The following is a 21,853-nucleotide window of genomic DNA, read 5'->3' as shown; positions in this document are numbered from 1 at the left end:
ATCTCAAAAAATAAAAATAAATAAATAAAATACATATGTATCAATTAGTATTATGTTTGGCTATTACAGAGAGTGACCTAACCAAGAGAGTAGCTTATTTCTCTCTTAGGTAGAAAGTGGCAAAGCCTCTGCCTTCTCTGCCTAAACAGCAGCAATAGCTACAGGTTTGGAAAGACATTCACAATCACAGGACCCCAACAAGCCTTGTGGAACCCAATCTGGCACCCAGCTCACTTAGTATTCCAGGATACAGAACAAGGAACAGCACAGCAACACAGCAGCATGAGACTTATTTCTGCAGGAGTCTTTACTCCAGCCTCCCAAGTGTCAGCTGAGGGGTAAAGAAACAAGATCATTTTCGGTGGGTGCAGAAGCCACCTGGCTTAGAAGCTTTATGCTCCAGAAAAACCAATTCCTGTTGAAACAGTACATGAGTATTGCTTCCAGAAATATTTGCAATAAGGAACACCACACTTAAGGAATCCCAAAGCCCATGTTTTGAATGGGCATTTGTAGTACGTGTTAGTCTTCCTGGTCCAGATAGTTTACCAATAAGGTGTCTTTTTTTTTTTTTTTTTTTTTTTTTTGAGACACAGTCCTGCCCTGTAGTACAGTGGCATTGTGTGATCTCGGGTCACTGCAACCTCCACCTCCTAGGCTCAAGCAATCCTCTTGCCTCAGCCTCCTAAGTAACTAGGACTACAGGCACGCACCACCATGCCCAGCTACTTTTTTGTGTGTTTTTTTAGAGAGGGTTTTGCCATGCCACTCAGGCTGGTCTCGAACTCCTGGATTCAAGTGATCCACCCATCTTGGCCTCCCAAAGTGCTGGGATTACAAGTGTGAGCCACCGTGCCCAGCTAAGGGCTCATTTTTAATCATAAACAATATTGCCTAATATTACAGCTGACATTCCATTATTACCTTGCCTAGTAGGTTTCCAGAGAAACAGTGCTGAAAGCCAAATTCGAGGTCATTTCACCAGGGAGAGAGAAAGGATTTTATTAACCCTTTACTCATAGCAGTACTGGGTAATCTCACAGTATCAGGACCCAGTCTTCTATATTGCTGCTCTGCCATTCATGACTTCTATTTCCAAAGTTACTTTGAAGTCCAAGAATGCTGCTGGATGGAGCTCTAGCTACCACATCCATGTTCCAGCAGGAACAGATGAGCCCTGCTGCTTCCTCTTAAGCCTTTAAGTTAAAGGAAACTTCCCAGAAGCACCAGTCAGCACTTGGTTTTTTCTTGGTTTTTTGTTTTTGTTTTTTTTTTCCATCACTCAGCACTTCTTATTCCATGTCAATGCCAGAACTTAGTCATATGACCACATATATCTGCAAGGAAAGCTAGGCACGTTGCTAACCTGAATACATTCTGGGATTCTGATACAAAGCCAAAAAGGGAGAATAGATAATTGGGTCAGGCAATTAGCATTCTCTCCTATACATACATATAGGGGGAACAATAAGCTGTTCATTAAAAGCTGAGACTAAAAAAAAAGTCATATAAATTATTAGCTGGGCATGGAGGGATGTGCCTGTAATCCCAGCTACTTGGGAGGCTGAGGCATGAGGATCGCTTGAACCTCCGAGGTTGTGGTGAGCCAAGATCGTGCCACTGCACTCCAGCCTGGGCAACAAGAGTGACAGACTATCTCAAAAGTAAAAAAATTAAAAAGTCATACAGACATTGGAAAGATTATGCTTATAATCATCTGCTTATGATTTGAAAATGCTTTTTATTAAGGTATTTTCCAATTAAATACAAAACTTTTTGAAGAAAAAATGCTTTGGGCCAGGCATGATGGCTCACACCTGTAATTATAGTACTTTGTCAAGGCAGGAGGATCACTTGAGCTCACTAGTTTGAGACCAGCCTGGGCAACATGGCAAAACCCCATCTCTACAAAAAATACAAAAATAAGCTGGGTGTGGTCACACACCCCTGTAGTCCAGCTACTAGGGAGGCTGAGGTGGGAGGATGGCTTAAGCCCACGAGGTGGAGGTTGCAGTGAGCCCAGATTGTGCCACTGCACTACAGCCTGGGTGATAGAGCCAGAACTTGATTTAAAAAAAAAAAATTCTTCATCCTAGAACATTAGCTCTTTAATCTGTTAAAATAGCTATGTCTCCATCAATTGTGAGATGTAATTAACATGAGGTATGTTTTAACTTACTGGTACTTCGTTAAACTATAGGAAATTGCTGTTGTTTTGTAGTTGGAAACAATCAAATATTAGCAATTTTACACAGCTCAACAAAGTATCAAAGTATCGAAGAGTGAATAATTTACTTAAAAAATATAAACTAGCACAGATTTATTTTACTGCCATAATAAAATGACTAATACAGCTGACTTCCAATAATCTTTCTCAAGTGGGAATTATTTTTCTTGATAAAATACTTTGTTGTAGACTAAAAATAGGCCCCAAAGATTTCCATGCCCTAATCCCTAGTATTAATGCCTGTGTATGTTAAATGACCTAGCAAAAGAGACTTTGCAGATGGAATTAATGTTTTTTGGTTTTTTGGGTTTTTTTTTGAGACGGAGTCTCACTCTGTCACCCAGGCTGGAGTGCAGTGGTGCAATCTCAGCTCACTGCAACCTCCGCCTCCCAGGTTCAAGCAATTCTCCTGCCTCAGCCTCCTGAGTAGCTGGGATTACAGGTGTGCACCACCACACCTGGCTAATTTTTGTATTTTTAGTAGAGATGGGGTTTCACCATGTTGGCCAGGCTGGTCTCAATCTCCTGACCTGGTGATCCGCCTACCTCGGCCTCCCAAAGTGGTGGGATTACAGGTGTGAGCCACTGCACCTGGCCAGAATTAATGTTATACACCTTTGGCTGGGTGCAGTGGTTCATGCCTGTAATCCCAGCACATCCAGAGGCTAAGACAGGAAGATCACTAGAGCCCAGGAGTACAAGACCAGCCTGGGCAACATAATGAGACCCCATCTCTTCAAAAAAAATTAAAAAAAAACACAGCCAGGCATGTTGGTGCGTGCCTGTAGTCTCACCTACTCAGGAGGCTGAGGTGGGAGGATTGCTTGAGCCTGGGAGTTCAAGGCTGCAGTAAGCTGTGGTCACACCACTGCACTCCAGCCTGGGTGACAGAGCGAGACCTTGTCTCAACAGAAAAAAAAAAAAGTTGGCCGGGCGCGGTGGCTCACAGTTGTAATCCCAGCACTTTGGAAGGCTGAGGCGGGCGGATCATGAGGTCAGGAGATCGAGGCCATCCTGGCTAACACGGTGAAACCCTGTCTCTACTAAAAATATAAAAAATTAGCCGGGTGTGGTGGCAGGCGCCTGTAGTCCCAGCTACCCAGGAGGCTGAGGCAGGAGAATGGCATGAACCCGGGAGGCAGAGCTTGCAGTGAGCCAAGATCGAGCCACTGCACTCCAGCCTGGGCAACAGAGCGAGACTCTGTCTCAAAAAAAAAAAAAAAGTTATCAACCTTAAAATAGGGAGATTATCAGGCCAGGCGCGGTGGCTCACGCCTGTAATCCCAGCACTTTGAGAGGCAGAAGCGGGTGGATCATGAGGTCAGGAGGTCGAGACCATCCTGGCTAACACGGTGAAACCCCGTCTCTACTAAAAATAAAAAAAAATTAGCCAGGCATGGTGGTGGTCACCTGTAGTCCCAGCTACTCGGGAGGCTGAGGCAGGAGAATGGCGTGAACTCGGGAGGCGGAGCTTGCAGTGAGCAGAGATCTTGCCACTGCACTCCAGCCTGGGCAACAGCGTGAGACTCTCTCAAAAAAAAAAAGGGAGATTATCCAAGTGGGCCCAGAGTAATCAAATAGACATTTAACAGTGGAAATGGAAGACAGAAGGGTAGGTCAGAGAGAGGGATGATAGAAGTAACAGGAATGATTCAAAATGGGAGAGGGACTTCACCCACTATTGCAGGCTCTGAAGAAAAGGGGATCATGAGCCGAGGAATGAAGGCAGCCTTCAGAAGCTAGAAATGACCCTCAGCTAACAGACAACAAGGAAAGGAGACTTTGATCCTTTAACTGCAAAGAACTGAATTCTGCCAACAACTAAATAAACAAGGAAATAGATTTGCCCCCTACCCCAAAACTTCCATAAAGGAATGCATTCCTGCCAGCACCTTGAATTTAGCCCAGGTAAGACCCGCGTCACACTTCTCACCAAAAAACTATAAGAGAGTACATTTGTGTTAAGTCACTGAGTTTGTAGTAATTTGTAACAGCCTCAAAGGAAAACTTTATATACTTACCTTAATACAACCTTGAATTTAAAGGACTCAGAAGGGTCCCAAAAGTCATTTAAAAATATTTCATTTTACTTTTTTTTTTTTTTTTTGAGACAGAGTCTTGCTCTGTTGCCCAGGCTGGATTGCAGTGGCGCAGCTCACTGCAAGCTCTGCCTGCCGGGTTCACGCCATTCTCCTGCCTCAGCCTCCCAAGTAGCTGGGACTACGGGCGCCCCCACCATGCCTGGCTAATTTTGTGTATTTTTAGTAGAGACGGGTTTTCACCGTGTTAGCCAGGATAGTCTTGATCTCCTGACTTCATGATCCACCCACCTCAGCCTCCCAAAGTGCTGGTATTACAGGCGTGAGCCACCGCGCCCGGCCTCATTGTACTTATTTTTTGAGACGGTCTCACTGTGTCACCCAGGCAAGAGTACAGAGGTGCAAACACAGCTCACTGCACCCTCGAGTTCCCAGTCCCAGGCCATCCTCCCAGGTCAGCTGCCCAGTAGCTGGTACCATAGGCGCACGACACTATGTCCAGCTAATTCTAAAGTTTTTTGTAGAGACAGGGCCTCCCTATGTTACGCAGACTGGTCTCAAACTCCTAGGCTGCTCAAGTGATCCTCCCACCTCAGCTTCCCAAAGTGCTGAGATTACAGGTGTGAGCCACTGCACCCAGCCTAAACTGTATTTTAAAAATCCAACTCATGTCTGGTCCCAAATGATTCTGGTACAATAAGTTGTGTTATGACTGGATATGTGTGTATAGCCAATAAAATGCAATAAAATATTAAAAGACTGAAAGCTACACAGCAATTATTTTTATGTAACAACTCTAAAAAGTTCTTGACAAGTTATTATGAGAAACATTTCATCTAGGAGTGATTTCTAAGGCAGCATTTGAGTTTACATAAAAACAGAACCTTCTGTCTCAGAAGGTATATCAATAAGAGGACCAGAATCTTCTATTTCCAAGTGCATTGGTTTCTCCTGTTCACAACTCAGGTTTGAACTGTCGTTCATTTGAATCTCTTCCTCTTCCAATTCCAAAGATTTATCTGGGGCTGAAGCTACCACTTCTTCGTCTTCATTTTCATGTAGAAAGTTACAAATCATGTTGGGTCGATAGGAGAAATCATTATCCTTTATTTGCAGCCATTCCACCCCACCTAATTTGGAGGGGATGAGGAATAAACAAAAAAAGAAACAAAAAATGAATTTTAGTATATTTTTCTTTAATTTAAATTTCTATCCTATGAATACATGTCAAACTGAAAGCCTAACATAAACCAAGGAATATGGTGTCTGTAACTACTGATAAAATATAATTTGCATCTTCTCTGGAGACCTTGGAATGCCTATTAGGTAGGTACCATCAAAATCACTACGTTACCAACTTTGATTACTATTCCATGCCTTTTTCCAGAGTTCAGTTCTCAGCTCATTCTAAGAAATAATTTGAGCACTCTCTGCCATCTCATGCCTTCAAGGAAACTTATCACTTCGCTACAATGTTTTTTTTTTTAAGACAAAGTCTCGCTCTGTCACCCAGGCTGGAGTGCAGTGGGTACGATCTTGGCTCAGTGCAACCTCCGCCTCCCTGGTTCAAGCGATTCTTGTGCCTCAGCCCCCCGAGTAGCTGGGATTACAGGTGTGTGCCACCATGCCTGGCTAATTTTTGTATTTCAATAGAGACGGAATTTCACTATGTTAGCCAGGCTGGTCTCGAACTCCTGACTTCAAGCCATTCACCCGCCTCACCTCCCAAAGTGCTGGGATCACAGGCATGACCCACTGCGCCTGGTTATTAGTCCTTTTTCTTCCAATTCAGCTTCAACTATAGATATTCATACTTTTTTCCTGCAATAACATCGTTCTCCTAGTCAGCCAGACTCAAAATCTTGAACCTTTCCTTTATTCTTTTAGCACAGTACTTAAAATAGAATGAATTTGATGTTCACTCTTATTCATCCATGTCTGTTTCAATGTAATTTACTTTAGAATGCAAGTTCCTAGAAGGTAAGGGTCACACTTCCTCTGTCCTGTTTTGCCTCCAGCATGTAGCCGTGTTTGGTAGCCAGACTGCAAGATGGTCCCCAATGATCTTCACCTTCCTGGTATTCATGCCCCTGTGTAGTCCTGTCCCATACTGAATAGGATATTGTGGAAATGACAAGACTGTGACTTTTTTTTTCTTTGAGATGGAGTCTCGCTTTGTCACCCAGGCTGGAGTGCAGTAGCATGATCTCGGCTCAATGCAACCTCCGCCTCCTGGGTTCAAGCAATTCTCCCACCTCAGCCTCCCGAGTAGCTGGGATTACAGGTGCATGCCACCATACCTGGCTAATTTTTTGTATCTTTAGTGGAAATGGGGGGTCTCACCATATTGGCCAGGCTGGTCTTGAACTCCTGACCTCAAGTGATCCACCTGCCTTGGCCTCCCAAAGTGCTGGGATTACAGGTGTGAGCCACCACGCCTAGCCAAGACTGTGACTTCTAAGGCTAGTTCATAAAAGACACTGTGGCTTCTACCTTGTTTTCTTGGAATACTTTATCTGAGAGAAGCCAGCTGCCATATCAGGAGGACATTCAAACAGTCTTGTGAGGAGGACAACATGTCAAGGAACTGAGGCCTCCTGCCAACAACCAAAACAAATTTACAAGCCATATGAATAAGCCATTTTACTTCCAGCATTAGTCAAGCCTTCAGATGACTGCAGCCTAGATAACATTTTGACTGCAACCTTATCAGAGACCTGGAGCCAGAACCACCTACCTAAACTGCTCCCAAATTCCTGATTCACGGAAACTGTAACATACTGGTTTTTTGTTGTTGTTTTAAGCTGTCAAGTTTAGGGGTAATTTGTTATGCAGCAGTAGGTAACCAATGCAGACTCGAATTGTTGGTTGCTCATTTATTTGACTAAACAAAACACCCAAATATTCCCAAAGATCTGTCAGATTATTAAAGACTAGGAAGAGGAAACTCACTCTAATAAGAATATCCCAATGATAGCTAAGCTTATGATACAAGTCAGCCTTTCAAGTTTATTCTAGAACCTAGTACCTCTTTCTTCTTATAATTATTACAAGGTGCCTAAAAAGGGGGATAGTTCAGGGATATACATAATAGGAACAAGGGTTTATTATATAGTTGTATATAGATGATACAATTAATTTTATAAGATCAATGTACCTTCAAATGTTTATTCCTTGTTAAGCTATAAATACTCATCATGAGAATCTTATTTACTAGAGTTTCAAATATGTTGTTGAGCAGTGAACTTTTAAACCATCAAATTATTATTTTTTCAACTCCACAAACATGTCTGCTTCAGGTGAAAGAAGCACTAGTCTAAAAGTCTCTAGTATGTGGTGACTAGCAAGTGAAGAAGAATAAGTGGATGCAAATTAAGAACTCATCACTGTAATCCCAACACTTTGGGAGGCTGAGGCAGGAGGATCACTTGAGCCCAGGAGTTTGAGACCAGCTGGGTAACACAGTAAGACCCTGTCTCTATTAAAAAAAAAAAAAAAAAAAAAAAAGGTTGGGTGCGGTGGTGCACACCTGTAATCCCAACACTTTGGGAGGCTGAGGTGGGCGGATCACTTGAGGTCGGGAGTTCGAGACCCGCCTGACCAACATGGAGAAACCCCATCTCTCTACTAAAAATACAAAATTAGCTGGGTGTGGTGGTGCGTGCCTGTAATCCCAGCTACTCAGGAGGCTGAGGCAGGAGAATTACTTCAACCCAGGAGGCGGAGGTTGCAGTGAGCCGAGATCGCACTACTGTACTCCAGCCTGGGCAACAAGAGCGAAATTCGTCTCCAAAAAAAAAAAAAGAAGAAAAAAAACTCCGTCTCTACTAAAAATTAGCCGGGCGTGGTGGTGGGCACCTGTAATCCCAGCTACTCAGGAGGCTGAGGAATGAGAATCACTTGAACCTGGGAGGCAGAGGTTGCAGTGAGCTGAGATCACGCCACTGCACTCCAGCCTGGGGGATGGAGTAAGACTCTGTCTCCAGGAAAGAAAAAAAGAAAAACGTCAAAAGGAAAAGAAAGGCTGGGCACAGTGGTCTCTTCAGGAGTTCTAGGCAAGCCCGGGCAACAGGGTGAGACTCCATCTCTACTAAAAATACAAAGGCCGGGTGCGGCATCTCATGCCTGTAATCCCAGCACTTTGGGAGGCTGAGGCAAGCAGATCATGAAGTCAGTTCCAGACCAGCCTGACCAACATGGTGAAACCCTGTCTCTACTAAAAATACAAAAATTAGCTGGGCATGGTGGCATGCGCCTGTAGTCTCAGCTACTCAGGAGGGTGAGGCAGGAGAATCGCTTGAACCTGGGAGGTGGAGGTTGCAGTAAGCAGAGATCGCGCCACTGCACTCCAGCCTGGGCGACGGAGTGAAACTCCATCTCAAAAAAAAAGAAAACAAAAACAAAAAAAGAAATAGCCAGGCATGGTGGAACACGCCTGTGGTCCCAACTACTGGGGAGGCTGAGGTAGGGGGATGGGGGGCAGAGGTCACAGTGAGCCAACATTGCACCACTGCATTCCAGCCTGGGTGACAGGGTGAGACCCTGTCTCAAATAAAATAATTTAATAATAATAACAAAAACTAGACTGAGGACTAACAACTGTGGTCCTACAGTCTCCCCCACATTTAAAGCCAGCTTTTGGCCAGGAGCGGTGGCTCACACCTGTAATCCCAGCACTTTGGGAGGCCGAGGCAGGTTGATCATCTGAGGTCAGGAGTTCAAGACCAGCCTGGCCAACATGGCGAAGCCCTGTCTCTAATAAAAATACAAAAATCATCCAGGCCTAGTGGTGCATGCCTGTAATCCCAGCTACTCGGGAGGCTGAGGCAGGAGAATCGCTTGCACCCAGGAGGTGGAGATTGCAGTGAGCCAAGATGGCTCCACTGTACTCCAGCCTGAGTGACAGAGCGAGACTGTCTCCAAAAAAAAAAAAAAAAAGCCAGCTTTTTCCAGATGTGAGCCTGTTGAAGGCTGCTGCAGCTGCCAGAAGTTTCTAGGAGATTTCACCTTGGGAATTCAGAACTATTGTGATCATATCCACTTTGCTCACAAGGAAGTTTTTTCCCCCCACACTTCAGACAGGTAATATGCTGACATCATAACAAGGTTTGAGGGAGGCACATCTTACACATGAATGTAAAAACATAATCATCATGCTTATGAACTACAAAAAGATACAAGGAAGTTTTTAATTAAAGAGGGGAGAGGGGGAAGGAGAAGAGAGAGACAGAGAAGCACTACTGAATTCCCTAGGGCTTAGATACCAAGTTTCTTCAAAAACTCCTCAGTCATTTCCAGTGCCAAGCAGATAAAAGATTTCTATGTCCCCAGTGCCCTAAGCTATATGAGAGTTCAACTGAATTTTAACTCTGCTTGGTACTTTAGATGGAGTACCCTCAATTTTAATATATTAAACATATTATGAGGCCAGGCACAGTGGCTCACACCTGTAATTGCAGCACTTTGTAGGCCAAGGTAGGTGGATCACTTGAGGTCAGGAGTTTAAGACCAGCCTGGCCAACACGGTAAAATCCGGTCTCTACTAAAAAAAATTAGCCGGGCGTGGCCAGGCACCGGTGGCTCACGCCTGTAATCCCAGCACTTTGGGAAGCCAAGGCAGGCGGATCATGAGGTCAAGAGATTGAGACCATCCTGGCCAACACTGTAAAACCCCGTCTATAGTAAAAATACAAAAATTAGCTGGCCCTGGTGGTGCGTGCCTGTAGTCCCAGCTACTCCGGAGGCTGAGGCAGCAGAATCGCTTGAACCCGGGAGGCGGAGGTTGCAGTGAGCCGAGATCGCGACACTGCACTCCGGCCCGGGCGACAGTACGAGACTCCGTCTGAATAAGAAAAAAGAAAAAAAAAAAATTGGCTGGGCGTGGTGGTGGGTGCCTGTAATCCCTGTTGCTCAGGAGCCTGGGGAAAGAGAATTGCTTGAGCCCAGGAGGCGGAGGTGGCAGTGAGCCGAGATTGTGCCCGTGCATTCCAGCCTGGGTGACAGAGCAAGACTGTCTGAAAAAACAAAAATCATGTATAGTTATTACTAAAAAGTACAAGGACTATCCTGGCATCAATGTATCATTGTCAAAGCCAGTACTGGATCACCTATTTTCAGAGAATAAGGGAACTAACCTATGTTTTCTTCTCCTTCCTTCTTCTCTGTCAGGAGAGTTCTTGTCATGCTGAGCTTCTTCATTGTATGGCATTTATATTTTAGCACTGTTTTATTATTGCCTTCTGTATCAGCTAGAACAGAAATGAACAACATTATTATACTTCTTATGCCATCAAATAAAACAAAGATGAAGCCTTAGTAATTCCAGTGTAGGGAGTCAGATTAAACTACTTCCTGTCAAGATAGTGTAGTAAATTCAAGGTATAACTCATCCCTCCTGCTCCAAGCATAGAAAAATGATAGATAAAATACATTAACAGGCTGGGCACGGTGGCTCACACCTGTAATCCCTGCACTTTGAGAGGCCGAGGCGAGTGGTTCACCTGAGGTCGGGAGTTTGAGACCAGCCTGGCCAACATGATGAAATCCCGTCTCTACTAAAGATACAAAAAATTCGCTGGGCATGGTGGCACACGCCTGTAATCCCAGCTACTCGGGAGGCTGAGACAGGAGAAATGCTTGAACCCAGGAGGCGGAGGTTGCAGTGAGCAGAGATTGCGCCACTGCACTCCAGCCTGGGCAACAAAAGCAAAACTCTGTCTCAAGAAAAAAAAAAAACACGTTAACAGTTGAAAGCACAACTGGATTCAAAAGTAACAAACATCTTCAAGGGACAGAAACACAAGAGTTATGAGTGAGATTAAACCCATAGGTCTAACAGGCTTCATCCTTGAAATGGAAATTGGGGCCAGGAATTTTACCCTACAGCGTACTAGGATCTAAAATTCTACCAATCAAATTAAGGACCAAAGTCCGACTTACTACCTGAAGCCAAAGTATGGAGTAGGGACATTCTCAATCATGAAAGCCTGAGGAAAAAAATTGCTGCCAACCTGCTGCCTGGAGTTGAAACTTTCAGAAAACTGTATGCCTAGGCAGGACGGAGGATAAGGCCCTTGAGCCAAGGATATGAAGCACAGACACTTCCATACATTGCTACTGTGAGTGTAAATTGATACCATACTTTAGAAAGTAGGCTGCTCTGCCTATGAAGTAGCCCTTCTTTTATTCCTTGGCCAGGAGTGGTGGCTCACACCTGTAATCCCAGCACTTTGAGAGGCCGAGGCAGGCAGATCACTTGAGGTCAGGAGTTTGAGATCAGCCTGGCCAACATGGCGAAACCCTGTCTCTACCAAAACCAGAAAAATTACCTAGGCGTGGTGGCAGGTGCCTGTAATCCCAGCTACTCGGGAGGCTGAGGCAGGAGAACTGCTTGAACCTGGGAGGTGGAGGTTGCAGTGAGCCAAGATTGCACCACCGCACTCCAGCCTGGGTGACAGAGTGAGACTCCGTCTCAAAAAAAAAAAGAATTCAGGAGAGTGATCATCTCTGAAGACAGAGGGAAAGAAGTAAGTTTGGAAAGGGGGATAGAAGGACTTCAAATGTATCTGGAATGGGTTTTTTTGTTTGTTTTTGAGACACAGTCTATCTAGCTCTGTTGCCCAGGCTGAAGTGCACTGGTGCGATCTCGGCTCACTGCAACCTCCACCTCCCGGGTTCAAGCAATTCTCGTGCCTCAGTCTCCCGAGTAGCTGGGAGGCACATGCCACCATACCCAGCTAATTTTTGTATTTTTAGTATAAATGAGGTTTTGCCATGTTGGCCAGGCTGGTCTCGAACTCCTGGCCTCAAGTAACCTGCCTGCCTTGGCCTCCCAAAGTGCTGGGATTACAGGATTGAGCCACCTGGCCCAGCCTGGCTTTTTTTTTTTTTTTTTTAACTATAATCTGAGTCACGTTTGGGAAAATGATAGGATATGATACAGCTAGACAGTGGATACATGAGATATTTAATATTTATTATGCTTAAGTATGACTGAAATAGTTCGTATTAAAAAGGGCTGGGCTAGCAATCACTTACCATGTTCAACATTTTCTTCAAATATAACACAGGTCCCAAGAGTGTCTGCAGAAAAATACAAAGGCAAATTGTTGAGAAGAGCTACCATCTCTGAAAAGCCCATATCAGAAAGAGTTCCATCTATCTGACATCCTCCTACCTTCATACTCCCCAGCAAAGACACAGCTGTCCACTTGCAGAATGGGCCTCTCAGTGTCAATGCCCTACAACAGAATAAAGGATCATAAAAAAAAAAAAAACATTAGAAAAAGGCTTCAACATTGTAACCTTGCTACCAAGGAAACTAATCTCCAAAACTGGGGAACCTCTAGAGCATCTTGTCCTACCAAGTACAGGATAAACTACAACTGCTCTGATCACAGCAGTTACAACCTGAAGACTACTTAATTCATACTCAAGTAACAAGGTTTATTTCAATCAACATCCTGTTCAAGAGTAAGCTAAAAACAGAGGAAGTTTTGTCAACAGTAGTGCAGAGTCTACCTGTCATCTATTTATTTTTTGAGACAGTGTCTAGCTCTGTCACCCAGGCTGGAATGCAGTGGCATGATCATGTTCAGGCAATCCTCCCACCTCAGCCTCCTGAGCAGCAGGGACCACAGGCGCATGCCACCATCCCCAGCTAATTTATTATTATTATTATTTTTTTTTTTAATTGAGATGGAGTTTTGCCCTTTGTTGCCCAGGCTGGAGTACAGTGGCGCGATCTTGGCTCACTGCAACCTCTGCCTCCAGGAATCACGCGATTCTCCTGTCTCAGCCTCCCGAGTAGCTGGGATTACAGGCGCCCACCACCATGCCTGGCTAATTTTTGTATTTCAGTAGAGACGGGGTTACACCATGTTGGCCAGGCTGGTCTCGAACTCCTGACCTCGTGATCTACCCGCCTCGGCCTCCCAGTATTGGGATTACAGGCGTGAGCCACCGCGCCTGGCCATTTTTTTTTTTATTATTATTGTAGAGAAGGGGTCTCGTTATGTTGCCTAGGATGGTCTCCAATTCCTGGGCTCAAGTGATCCTCCCACCTCTGCCTCCCAAAGTGCTGAGAATACAGGAATATATGTACTGTTCCATATCACAATGTTACTTCCTCCAAATCTGTAACTTTCTCTTCAGCCACACATTCAAACAGGCAAGCAAAGTTAGCCATTTTCTCCTATCTGCTCCCATAGTCCCCGCTGTACTTCTACATTATACTTAATTATATATTAATTAATTATACTTAGTATACTTCTTATCCTTAGAGTTCACTACTTTGTAAGGTGAAATAAATATATCAATACTTGCGGATAGGTATTTCACCACTGATTCTTGTTTTACATTTAAGACACTCTAGAACAATCCCCCCAAGTCTAGAAAACTCACCAAAACCTTGCATTTATTTTCACATTTTGAGAGGAAGTCTGAATCAATAATTCCTGATAATTCCACCAGAACCAACTGCTCCTGGTGAAAGAAAAGAGGGGTTAACATGCTAGCACGCGAGCGGGCAAGAGGGAGCAATTAGCAAAAGAAGCCAAATTTCCCACATTTGTGAAAACCGGACCCTGTTTTCAGCAAGAGGAAACTACGATACCTAAGGTAACTTCCCGGTACTTCCCATCCCAAGTACGGGGTGACGATTAGGGCTAAGGTCCCAAGCTGCCCGGCTCCTCGCGCCCAGAAGCTAGAAGCCGGTGAGGAGCAGCGGGGCCTCCCTCCGGCCCGCAGCTCCCCAACTCCCTTCCCCACACACAGCCAGCACAGGCATCACCGCCACTGCGGTGCAGGCTTTTGGCGTAGCGCTTACTACCTCCTCTTCCTCGTCTTCTCCGTCCTCTGGACTCCGCTCGTCCGCCGCCGCCGCCATGGTCCCGCGGCGCCTCGCCTCTAGTCACTGGCCACGCCCGCCCGGAGCCGCCATCTTGAGTACGGGCTTCAGCTCCGAGGCGAAGCAGCTTATTGGGTTCCTGCCGCTCCGCTCCTCGCCGCGCAAATTGCTTCTGCCAGAACTCGAGATGTCGGCTTCCGGCGGGCGGGTGGCTACAGGCGCCGAGAGCGCCGGTACCCACGTGGAGACTCGCCACGGGCCTCCTCGTTTCTCGGTGCCTCAGAGCAGGGGCTGGGGGTGGGCTGCCGTAGGCAGCGGAGTCCGCTCGGTCACGCAAGAGAGGCCCTGCGACCTAGGGAGTCGCCGGGCTCCCGGCCCCGCTGGCGGGGAGGACTGGCAAGGCAGAAGGGATAAAGGCGAAAACAAGGAAACCATGGTTTCAGGCGGATCATGGACAGAAAGGCCTTGTGTTTGACCCGAGCACATTTCTTGGAAAGAAATTCTTAATATTGTGTGAGCGCTCATCCTCAATTCAACGTACCCCAAGCCAAGTTAAAGGCACATTCAGTTTAACACTAATGAGCGCCTACACAGTAAAAAGCATTGCACCAGGAGCTATGAAAAATAGAAAGTGGGCTTAAGTTTCAGGCCTGCAGGAGCATAAGATCTGTGAGAGGTACATAAATGGATCCAAGCAAGTGCTGTAAGAGATACACATTGTTATAGGAGCACAGAGACCTGGGCAAGAGAAGTTTGAACAGAATTTTCAGAAGTATCCCATAGATGTTTGTGATTGTGAAAGAAACAGTCTTCATACTTGCGATAGCGTGATCTAGTGGTTAAGAACATAAGCTTTGGATTTTTATTTATTTATTTATTTGGAGATGGAGTTTTGCTCTTGTTACCCAGGCTGGAGTGCAATGGCGCAATCTCGGCTCGCTGCAGCCTCCACCTCCCGGGTTCAAGCGATTCTCCTGCCTCAGCCTCCCGAGTAGCTGGGATTATAGGCATGCGCCACCACGCCCGGCGAATTCTGTTATTTTTAGTAGAGACGGGGTTTCTCCATGTTGGTCAGGCTGGTCTCGAACTCCCGACCTCAGGCGATCCGCCCGCCTGGGCCTCCCAAAATGCTGGGATTACAGGTGTGACCCACCGTCCCCAGCCTGAGCTTTGGATTTTAATACCAGTCAAGTTCTGCTGCATTATTAACAGCAAGGCTTTGGGCAGATTGGTTGTTGTGAGGATTAAATGATACAATACATATAAAATAAATTTAGCCCAGTATTCAGCACATAGTAAGCATTTAAAGTGCATTTAATCTATTAGTAGTAGTAATATATAAATTTTTTAGTATGATGCTCTTTCTCTCTTTTTCTTTCTTTTATTCTTTGTTTCTTCCTTTCTTTCTCTCTTTCTTTCCTTTCTTTTTTGTGACAGGGTCTGGCTCTGTCGCCCAGCCTGGAGTGCAGTGGCGCCATCGTAGCTCCCTGTACCCTCAAACTCCTGGGCTCAAAGGGAGCCTCCTACCTCTGCTTCCTGAGTAACTGGGACTACAGGTGCACGCCACAGCGCCTGTCTTTACATAATGGTTGTATGAGTGTGCCATAACTTGATCCTCTATTTTTTAACACATAGGTTATTTACAATTTGTGGATATTGTAAATAACACTCTTTTGTGTATATTTTTGTCCAGTTGCCTAATTAAATGTATAGGATTTCATAGCTTAAAAAAGTAGAAGGAACACTGGACCTGTTAGAAGTACATTTCAATTCTAGCTCTGAAGCTTAATAATTGTGAAGTTTTCCAACCTCAGTTTTCTTATTTATTATATGAGGATGAAAATAATTATACTTAACACCGGGTGCGGTGTCTCAAGCCTGTAATCCCAGCACTTTAGGATGCTGAGGCGGGTGGATCACAAGGTCAGGAGATCGAGACCATCCTGGCTAACACGCTGAAACCCTGTCCCTACTAAAAACACAAAAAAATTAGCTGGGCGTGGTGGTGTGCACCTGTAGTCCCAGCTACTCCGGAGGCTGAGGCAGGAGAATGGCGTGAACCCGGGAGGCGGAGCTTGCAGTGAGCCAAGATTGTGCCACTGCACTCCAGCCTGGCCGACAGAGCAAGACTCCGTCTCAAAAAATAATAATAATACTTACTGTGTCTTTTTTGCTTGGAAAGCAAAAATTCAATCGTATATCTAAAAATACTTGGTAAACTGAAAAATTACATAAATTGTCAGATTTTGAGGGAGATGTGGGGAGAATAAGGAGGAGTGGATAATCCAAGCTGAGGGAACAGCAGAAACAAAGGCTTGAGGAATGAAAATATGTGTGTTTTGAAAGGTTAGTGTGTTATAACTCAAGATGTCCCTTTAAAATAAACAAGCCTCATACTTCTAGCAAAAGTTATTGTTTGGTATTTATGAAGTAATTATTTTTATTTACTTTTAATGATTTACAAAAGAATACACAGTTAAAAGGGAGCTTTTTTTTTTTCCTTTTTTTTTTTTTTTTTTTTGAGACGAAGTCTGGCTCTGTCGCCCAGGCTGGAGTGCAGTGCCGTGATCTTGACCCACTGCAATCTCTGCCCCCTGGGTTCAAGCAATTCTTGTGTCTGAGCCTCCCTAGTAGCTGGGATTACAGGTGTACGATACCACACCAGGCTAATTTTTGTATTTTTAGTAGAGACAGGTTTCACCATGTTGGCTAGGCTGGCCTTGAACTCCTGACCTCAAGTGATCCACCTGCCTTGGCCTCCCAAAGTGTGAGCCACCGCACCCAGCCAGAAAGTGAGCCTTCTACCCCTGTCCCCCAACCATTTGTACTAGTTTCTTTTATATCCTTTCAAAGATATTCTGTGTGTTTACAAAAACACGTGTATATAAAATCTGTGAAATAATTTTTAATTTTAATTTTAATTTTTATTTTTTTGAGACAGTCTCATTCTGTTGCCCAGGCTGGAGTGCAGTGGCACCGTCTCAGCTCCCTGCAACCTCTGCCTCCTGGGTTCAAGCAGTTCTCTTGCCTCAGCCTCCCAAGTAGCTGGGACTACAGGCGCCTGCCACTATGCCCAGCTAATTTTTGTGTTTTTAGTAGAGACAGAGTTTCACCATATTGGCCAGGCTGGTCTTGAACTCCTGACCTCAGGTGATCCACCTGCCTCAGCCTCCCAAAGTGCTGGGATTACAGGTGTGAGCCACCATGCCCAGCCAATAATTTTAATATTATAATGTGGCTTGCAGACTGGAAAACCATTCCCTTGGAAGGAAGGAGGACATCATAGTAATGACTCCATGATCTAGAGCTTGTACCCTGTGAAAATAAGCTTAAAGTTTGAAATGTCTCTCAGCTCAAAACAGGAGCTTATTAGGCACAATAAGCATCCATAAGCATCCATAGGCACCGTCAGCATCAGCTTTGAAAGGAGACAAGCCTTTTGGTGACTGGGAGGAATTTCCACAGTCTAACAGTGGGACTCCATTCTTAATACAGTCTACTCTCAATGACTTAGAATTCCTAAAAAGATTAAAAGGAGCCGGGTGCAGTGGCTCAGGCCTGTAATCCTAGAACTTTGGGAGGCTGAGGCGGGAGGACTGCTTAAGCCCAGGAGTTTGAGACCAGTCTGGGCCATGTAGTGAGATATCGTCTCTACAAAAAATTTTAAAAATTACCCAGGTATGGTGGCGCATGTGTTTAGTTTCAGGTTCTTGGGGGTGCTGAGGTGGGAGGCTCGCTTGAGCCCAGGATCTCGAAGCTGCAATGAGCTGCAATCATGCCACTTACTGTACTCCAGCCTGGGTAACAGAGTAAGACCCTGTCTCAAAAAAGAGAAAACATTGTGCCAAGTGCAAGAAGTCAAGACACAGAGGACCACATACTGAATGGTTCCATTTATATGAAATGTCCAGAATAGGCAAGCCTATAAAGAGAGATAGTAGGTTGGGCGTGGTGGCTTACACCTATAATCCCAGCTCTTTGGGAGTCCAAGGTAGGAGTATCCCTTGAGGCCAGGAGTTTGAGACCAGCCTGGGCAACATAGAGAGATCCCATCTCTGTCTTTAAAGAGAGAGAGAGATTAGTGGTTGCCAGGGGCTTGGGAGGATGGTGGAATGAGGAGCGACTGCTACTGGATGAGGAGTTCCTTTTTTTTTTTTTTTTTAAGTAAAAGCAAGTTTATTAAGAAAGTAAAGGAGCCGGGCGTGGTGGCTCATGCCTGTAATCCCAGTACTTTGGGAGGCCGAGGCAGGTGGATCACCTGAGGTTAGGAGTTCGAGACCAGCTGGCCAACATGGCAAAACCCTGTCTCCACTAAAAATACAAAAATTAGCTGGGTGTGGTGGCGGGTGCCTGTAATCCCAGCTACTTGGGAGACTGAGGTGGGAGAATTGCTTGAACACAAGAGGCGGAGGTTGTGGTGAGCCAAGATCGTGCCCCTGCACTCCAGCCCAGGCGACAAGAGCGAAACTCCGTCTCAAAAAAAAGAAAGTAAAGGAATAAAGGAATGGCTACTCCATAGGCAGAGCAGCAGTTTGGGCTGCTCTACTGATAATACTTAATTAAGTTCATTTTTGATTATATGCTAAACAAGGGGTGGGTTATTTATGAGTTTTCCAGGAAAGGGGTGGGCAATTCGCAGAACTGAGGGTTCCTCCCCGACTTAGACCATATAGGGTAATTTCTGGACATTGCCATGGGATCTGTAAACTGTCATGGCGCTGGTGGGACTGTCTTTTAGCATGCTAATGCATTATAATTAGCATATAATGAACAATGAGGATGACCAGAGGTCACTCTCGTCACCATCTTGGTTTTGGTGGGTTTTGGCCAGCTTCTTTACTTCATCTTGTTTTATCCACAAGGTCTTTATGACCTGTATCTCGTGCTGACCTCCTATCTCATCCTGTGACTTAGAATGCCTAACCTCATGGGAATGCAGCCCAGTAGGTCTCAGTCTTATTTTACCCAGCCCCTATTAAAGATGGAGTTGCTCTAGTTCAAACGCCTCTGACATATTCCCCCACCCTTTTACAAGGGAACCCTTAATCCTAAGGGTTGTAGAGGGGTGAAGATCCATTTTCTGTCACTTTTTCAGGATGAATAGGGGCAATTATATTCCTGCCTAACTATGAGGGGCTCTTGTATTCAGAGTAGAGAGGAGCTTAGTCAGAAAGCATCAGTATGGTGAGGGCCACTCATAACTCTTGAGTTCTGACAAAAGGTGATATAGTTTCCAAATTCTAGAGAAAACAGGTAGAGAGAGACTAATATGCTCCAAAGTTTGTTCACAGGAATATACTTTACTCAATTTTTAAAAGCTATAAATAGCTCAAAGGAAAAGTTTTCTTGATTCCAAAGTCAGCCAATTGTGGTGCTTTGGTCTATTTCCTTTGGGTTGGGGGTCTCCTCAGTTTAGTTGCTTCATGGTTTGCCAGGAAGATGTTACTGGAAGGGGGTCCTGATCCAGACCCCAAGAGAGGGTGGTTGGACCTCACACAAGAAAGAAGTTGGGGAGAGTCCATTGAGAAAAGTGAAAGCAAGTTTATTAAGAAAGTAAAGGAATAAAGAAGGGCTACTCCATAGGCAGAGCAGCCAGGAGTTTCTTTTTGGGTGATGAAAATGTTCTGAAATTAATGGCAATGGTTGCACAGTTCTGTTAATGTACCAAAAAAAAAAAAAAAAAAAAAACAACTGTATATTTTTAAAGGGTGATTTTTATGGTATATGAATTATATCTTGATAAAGCTGTTTTTTTTCCTTTTGTTTTTTGTTTAAAAAAAAGAATAGAAACACTTTTAAACTGAACAGAGCAGAGGAAATTTGCTTGGGGCGATCAAGGAAAAATCTTTGAAAGCTAGATAAGGGCTAGAACCATGGTGGCTGCATAGAAATATAATTTGGCTCTGGATCCAAAAAAGATGGCTTAAGGACCCATGGCTGAGAGGAAGAAAAGTTGGAAAGGGTCAAGTGTTATTAGTTTGCTTTAACTGAACCCACTTTAAGCCTTGTCTACTGAAACTAAGGCTGCTGAGGCAGAAATAATTTGAAAAACATTTATTGGAAGCCAAATGTGAGGATTGAACTGGGAAGACACACCAACCAGAGTTAGGAGTGTTCTGGAGTCTGTTACAAGTTACTGGAACAGGCTTTTAAAAGGACGGCCTTTTTTAGGAGAAGGGAGGAGAAGGAGAGGGAGGGAAGGAGAAGGGAGGAGTACTCCTTATACCAAAGTTATTGGAGCGTACAGACAATACAGAAGTTACAGTCATTGGCTACAGATTGCAACATGCAGGATAAAATGTCTGTGTGCAAGACAATCAGTAAAACTTTATGATCAGAAGTCAGTGTCCTTTCCATTGTCAGTAAGTTATGCATTAATCAGTATGTCAACAATTTGAAGAGCGCACAGATTCTTTACTCAGGGATAGGATGTTGCCATGAGTCACAAGACCTCCCCAAGGCAAGTTAATTTGGAAGACAGTTTACTTTAAAAGTAAACTACCAAGTGTGACATATAGGTTATCAGCCTCATGATAGTCTCAAAAGATAACTATTATCAAGAATGACATTTAATGAATTATCAAGATTATTTAACAATTAACTAGCAGAGCACAACGACTCAGCCATGCTGGGGTAGGGTCCTGGGAAAGTTGGATCATGGGGAGGCCTGGAGTGAGCTAAAGGCTTGCGGTGGTTGCTTGTTACTGACTGATACGGGAAAAATGTCTCTAATTTAACAACTGGTATGTTTTTAATCAGTGCATACAAGCTAAATATCAGCCCTCATTAGTCTAACTTCCATTTTACACTTTGGGAAACTGACACTTAGAAAATTAGGAAACTTGGCCGGGAGCGATGGCTCACACTTGTAATTCCAGCACTTTGGGAGGCCGAGGCGGGTGGATCACAAGGTCAAGAGATCGAGACCTTCCTGGCCAACATGGTGAAACCCCATCTCTACTAAAAATACAAAAATTAGGCTGGGCACGGTGGCTCACACCTGTAATCCCAGCACTTTGGGAGGCTGAGGCGGGCAGATCACGAGGTCAGGAGATCAAGACCATCCTGGCTAACACGGTGAAACCCTGTCTCTACTAAAAATATAAAAAATTAGCCGGGCATGGTGGTGGATGCCTGTAGTCCCAGCTGAGGCAGGAGAATGGCATGAACCCGGGAGGCGGAGCTTGTAGTGAGCCGAGATCGTGCCACTGCACTCCAGCCTGGGTGACAGAGCAAGACTTCATCTCAAAAAAAAAAAAAAAAGCAAAAATTAGCTGGGCGTTGTGGCATGTGCCTGTAGTCCCAGCCAGGAGGCTGAGGCAGGAGAATCACTTGAACCCAGGAGGCGGAGGTTGCAGTGAGCCAAGATCATGCCACTGCGCTCCAGCCTGGCAACAGAGCGAGATTCCGTCTCAAAAAAGAAAGAAAGAAAATTAGGAAACTTATCTGACTTACTACACTCTATTGTCTTTTCTGGGAAAGCAGGTAGAGATGCCAACCTCTGCATCAGGCTAGTTAAGAGTCAACAGAATGAGATTGAGCATCCAGCCTTAATAGAGTTGAAGAGGAGTTAAAGAGCTAGGGAGCTGCACACCTGATTAAACTGGGTCAGCCACATCATTCTATGGTAAGACTTTAATGACATTAGGATCAATAACCCTTGTTCTGTAAACACATCTATTGCTATGTTCTTCATCTCTTTCTGCTTTGTTTTTCACTGTATTTCCTGGGGTGTGAACT

General features: G+C 44.7%; 1 protein-coding gene and 1 non-coding gene across 2 annotated transcripts; both read right to left on the bottom strand.

The window, feature by feature from the left end:
- Window positions 1-5,033: 5,033 nt before the first annotated feature.
- On the bottom strand, window positions 5,034-14,525 carry GTF3C6 (general transcription factor IIIC subunit 6). The gene is made up of 6 exons (XM_518690.8): window positions 14,096-14,525; window positions 13,669-13,749; window positions 12,443-12,506; window positions 12,304-12,348; window positions 10,401-10,514; window positions 5,034-5,396 (listed from the first exon to the last, which is right to left on the bottom strand). The coding sequence occupies exons 1-6, from the start codon at window positions 14,150-14,152 to the stop codon at window positions 5,134-5,136; spliced, it is 624 nt and encodes a 207-aa protein (XP_518690.2). The 5' UTR covers window positions 14,153-14,525; the 3' UTR covers window positions 5,034-5,133.
- LOC112209684 (small nucleolar RNA U13) lies at window positions 9,339-9,442 on the bottom strand. The gene has a single exon (XR_002944506.1). It is a non-coding gene; the product is annotated as a small nucleolar RNA U13 (small nucleolar RNA).
- Window positions 14,526-21,853: the final 7,328 nt, after the last annotated feature.

The sequence above is a fragment of the Pan troglodytes genome, chromosome 5 (genome assembly GCF_028858775.2).
Source record: "Pan troglodytes isolate AG18354 chromosome 5, NHGRI_mPanTro3-v2.0_pri, whole genome shotgun sequence".
Classification (NCBI taxonomy): domain Eukaryota; kingdom Metazoa; phylum Chordata; class Mammalia; order Primates; family Hominidae; genus Pan; species Pan troglodytes.
This window is presented reverse-complemented; position numbering and strand designations above follow the sequence as displayed.

Excerpts from the sequence above, each read along its gene's own strand:
- GTF3C6 (XM_518690.8), bottom strand. The coding sequence starts at position 14,152 with ATGGCGGCGGCGGCGGACGAGCGGAGTCCAGAGGACGGAGAAGACGAG. Across the intron at positions 13,750-14,095 it reads GAGAAGACGAGGAAGAGGAG|GAGCAGTTGGTTCTGGTGGA; the intron begins GTAGTAAGCGCT and ends TTCTTTCACCAG. Across the intron at positions 5,397-10,400 it reads GGAAGGAGAAGAAAACATAG|GTGGGGTGGAATGGCTGCAA; the intron begins GTTAGTTCCCTT and ends CCTCCAAATTAG.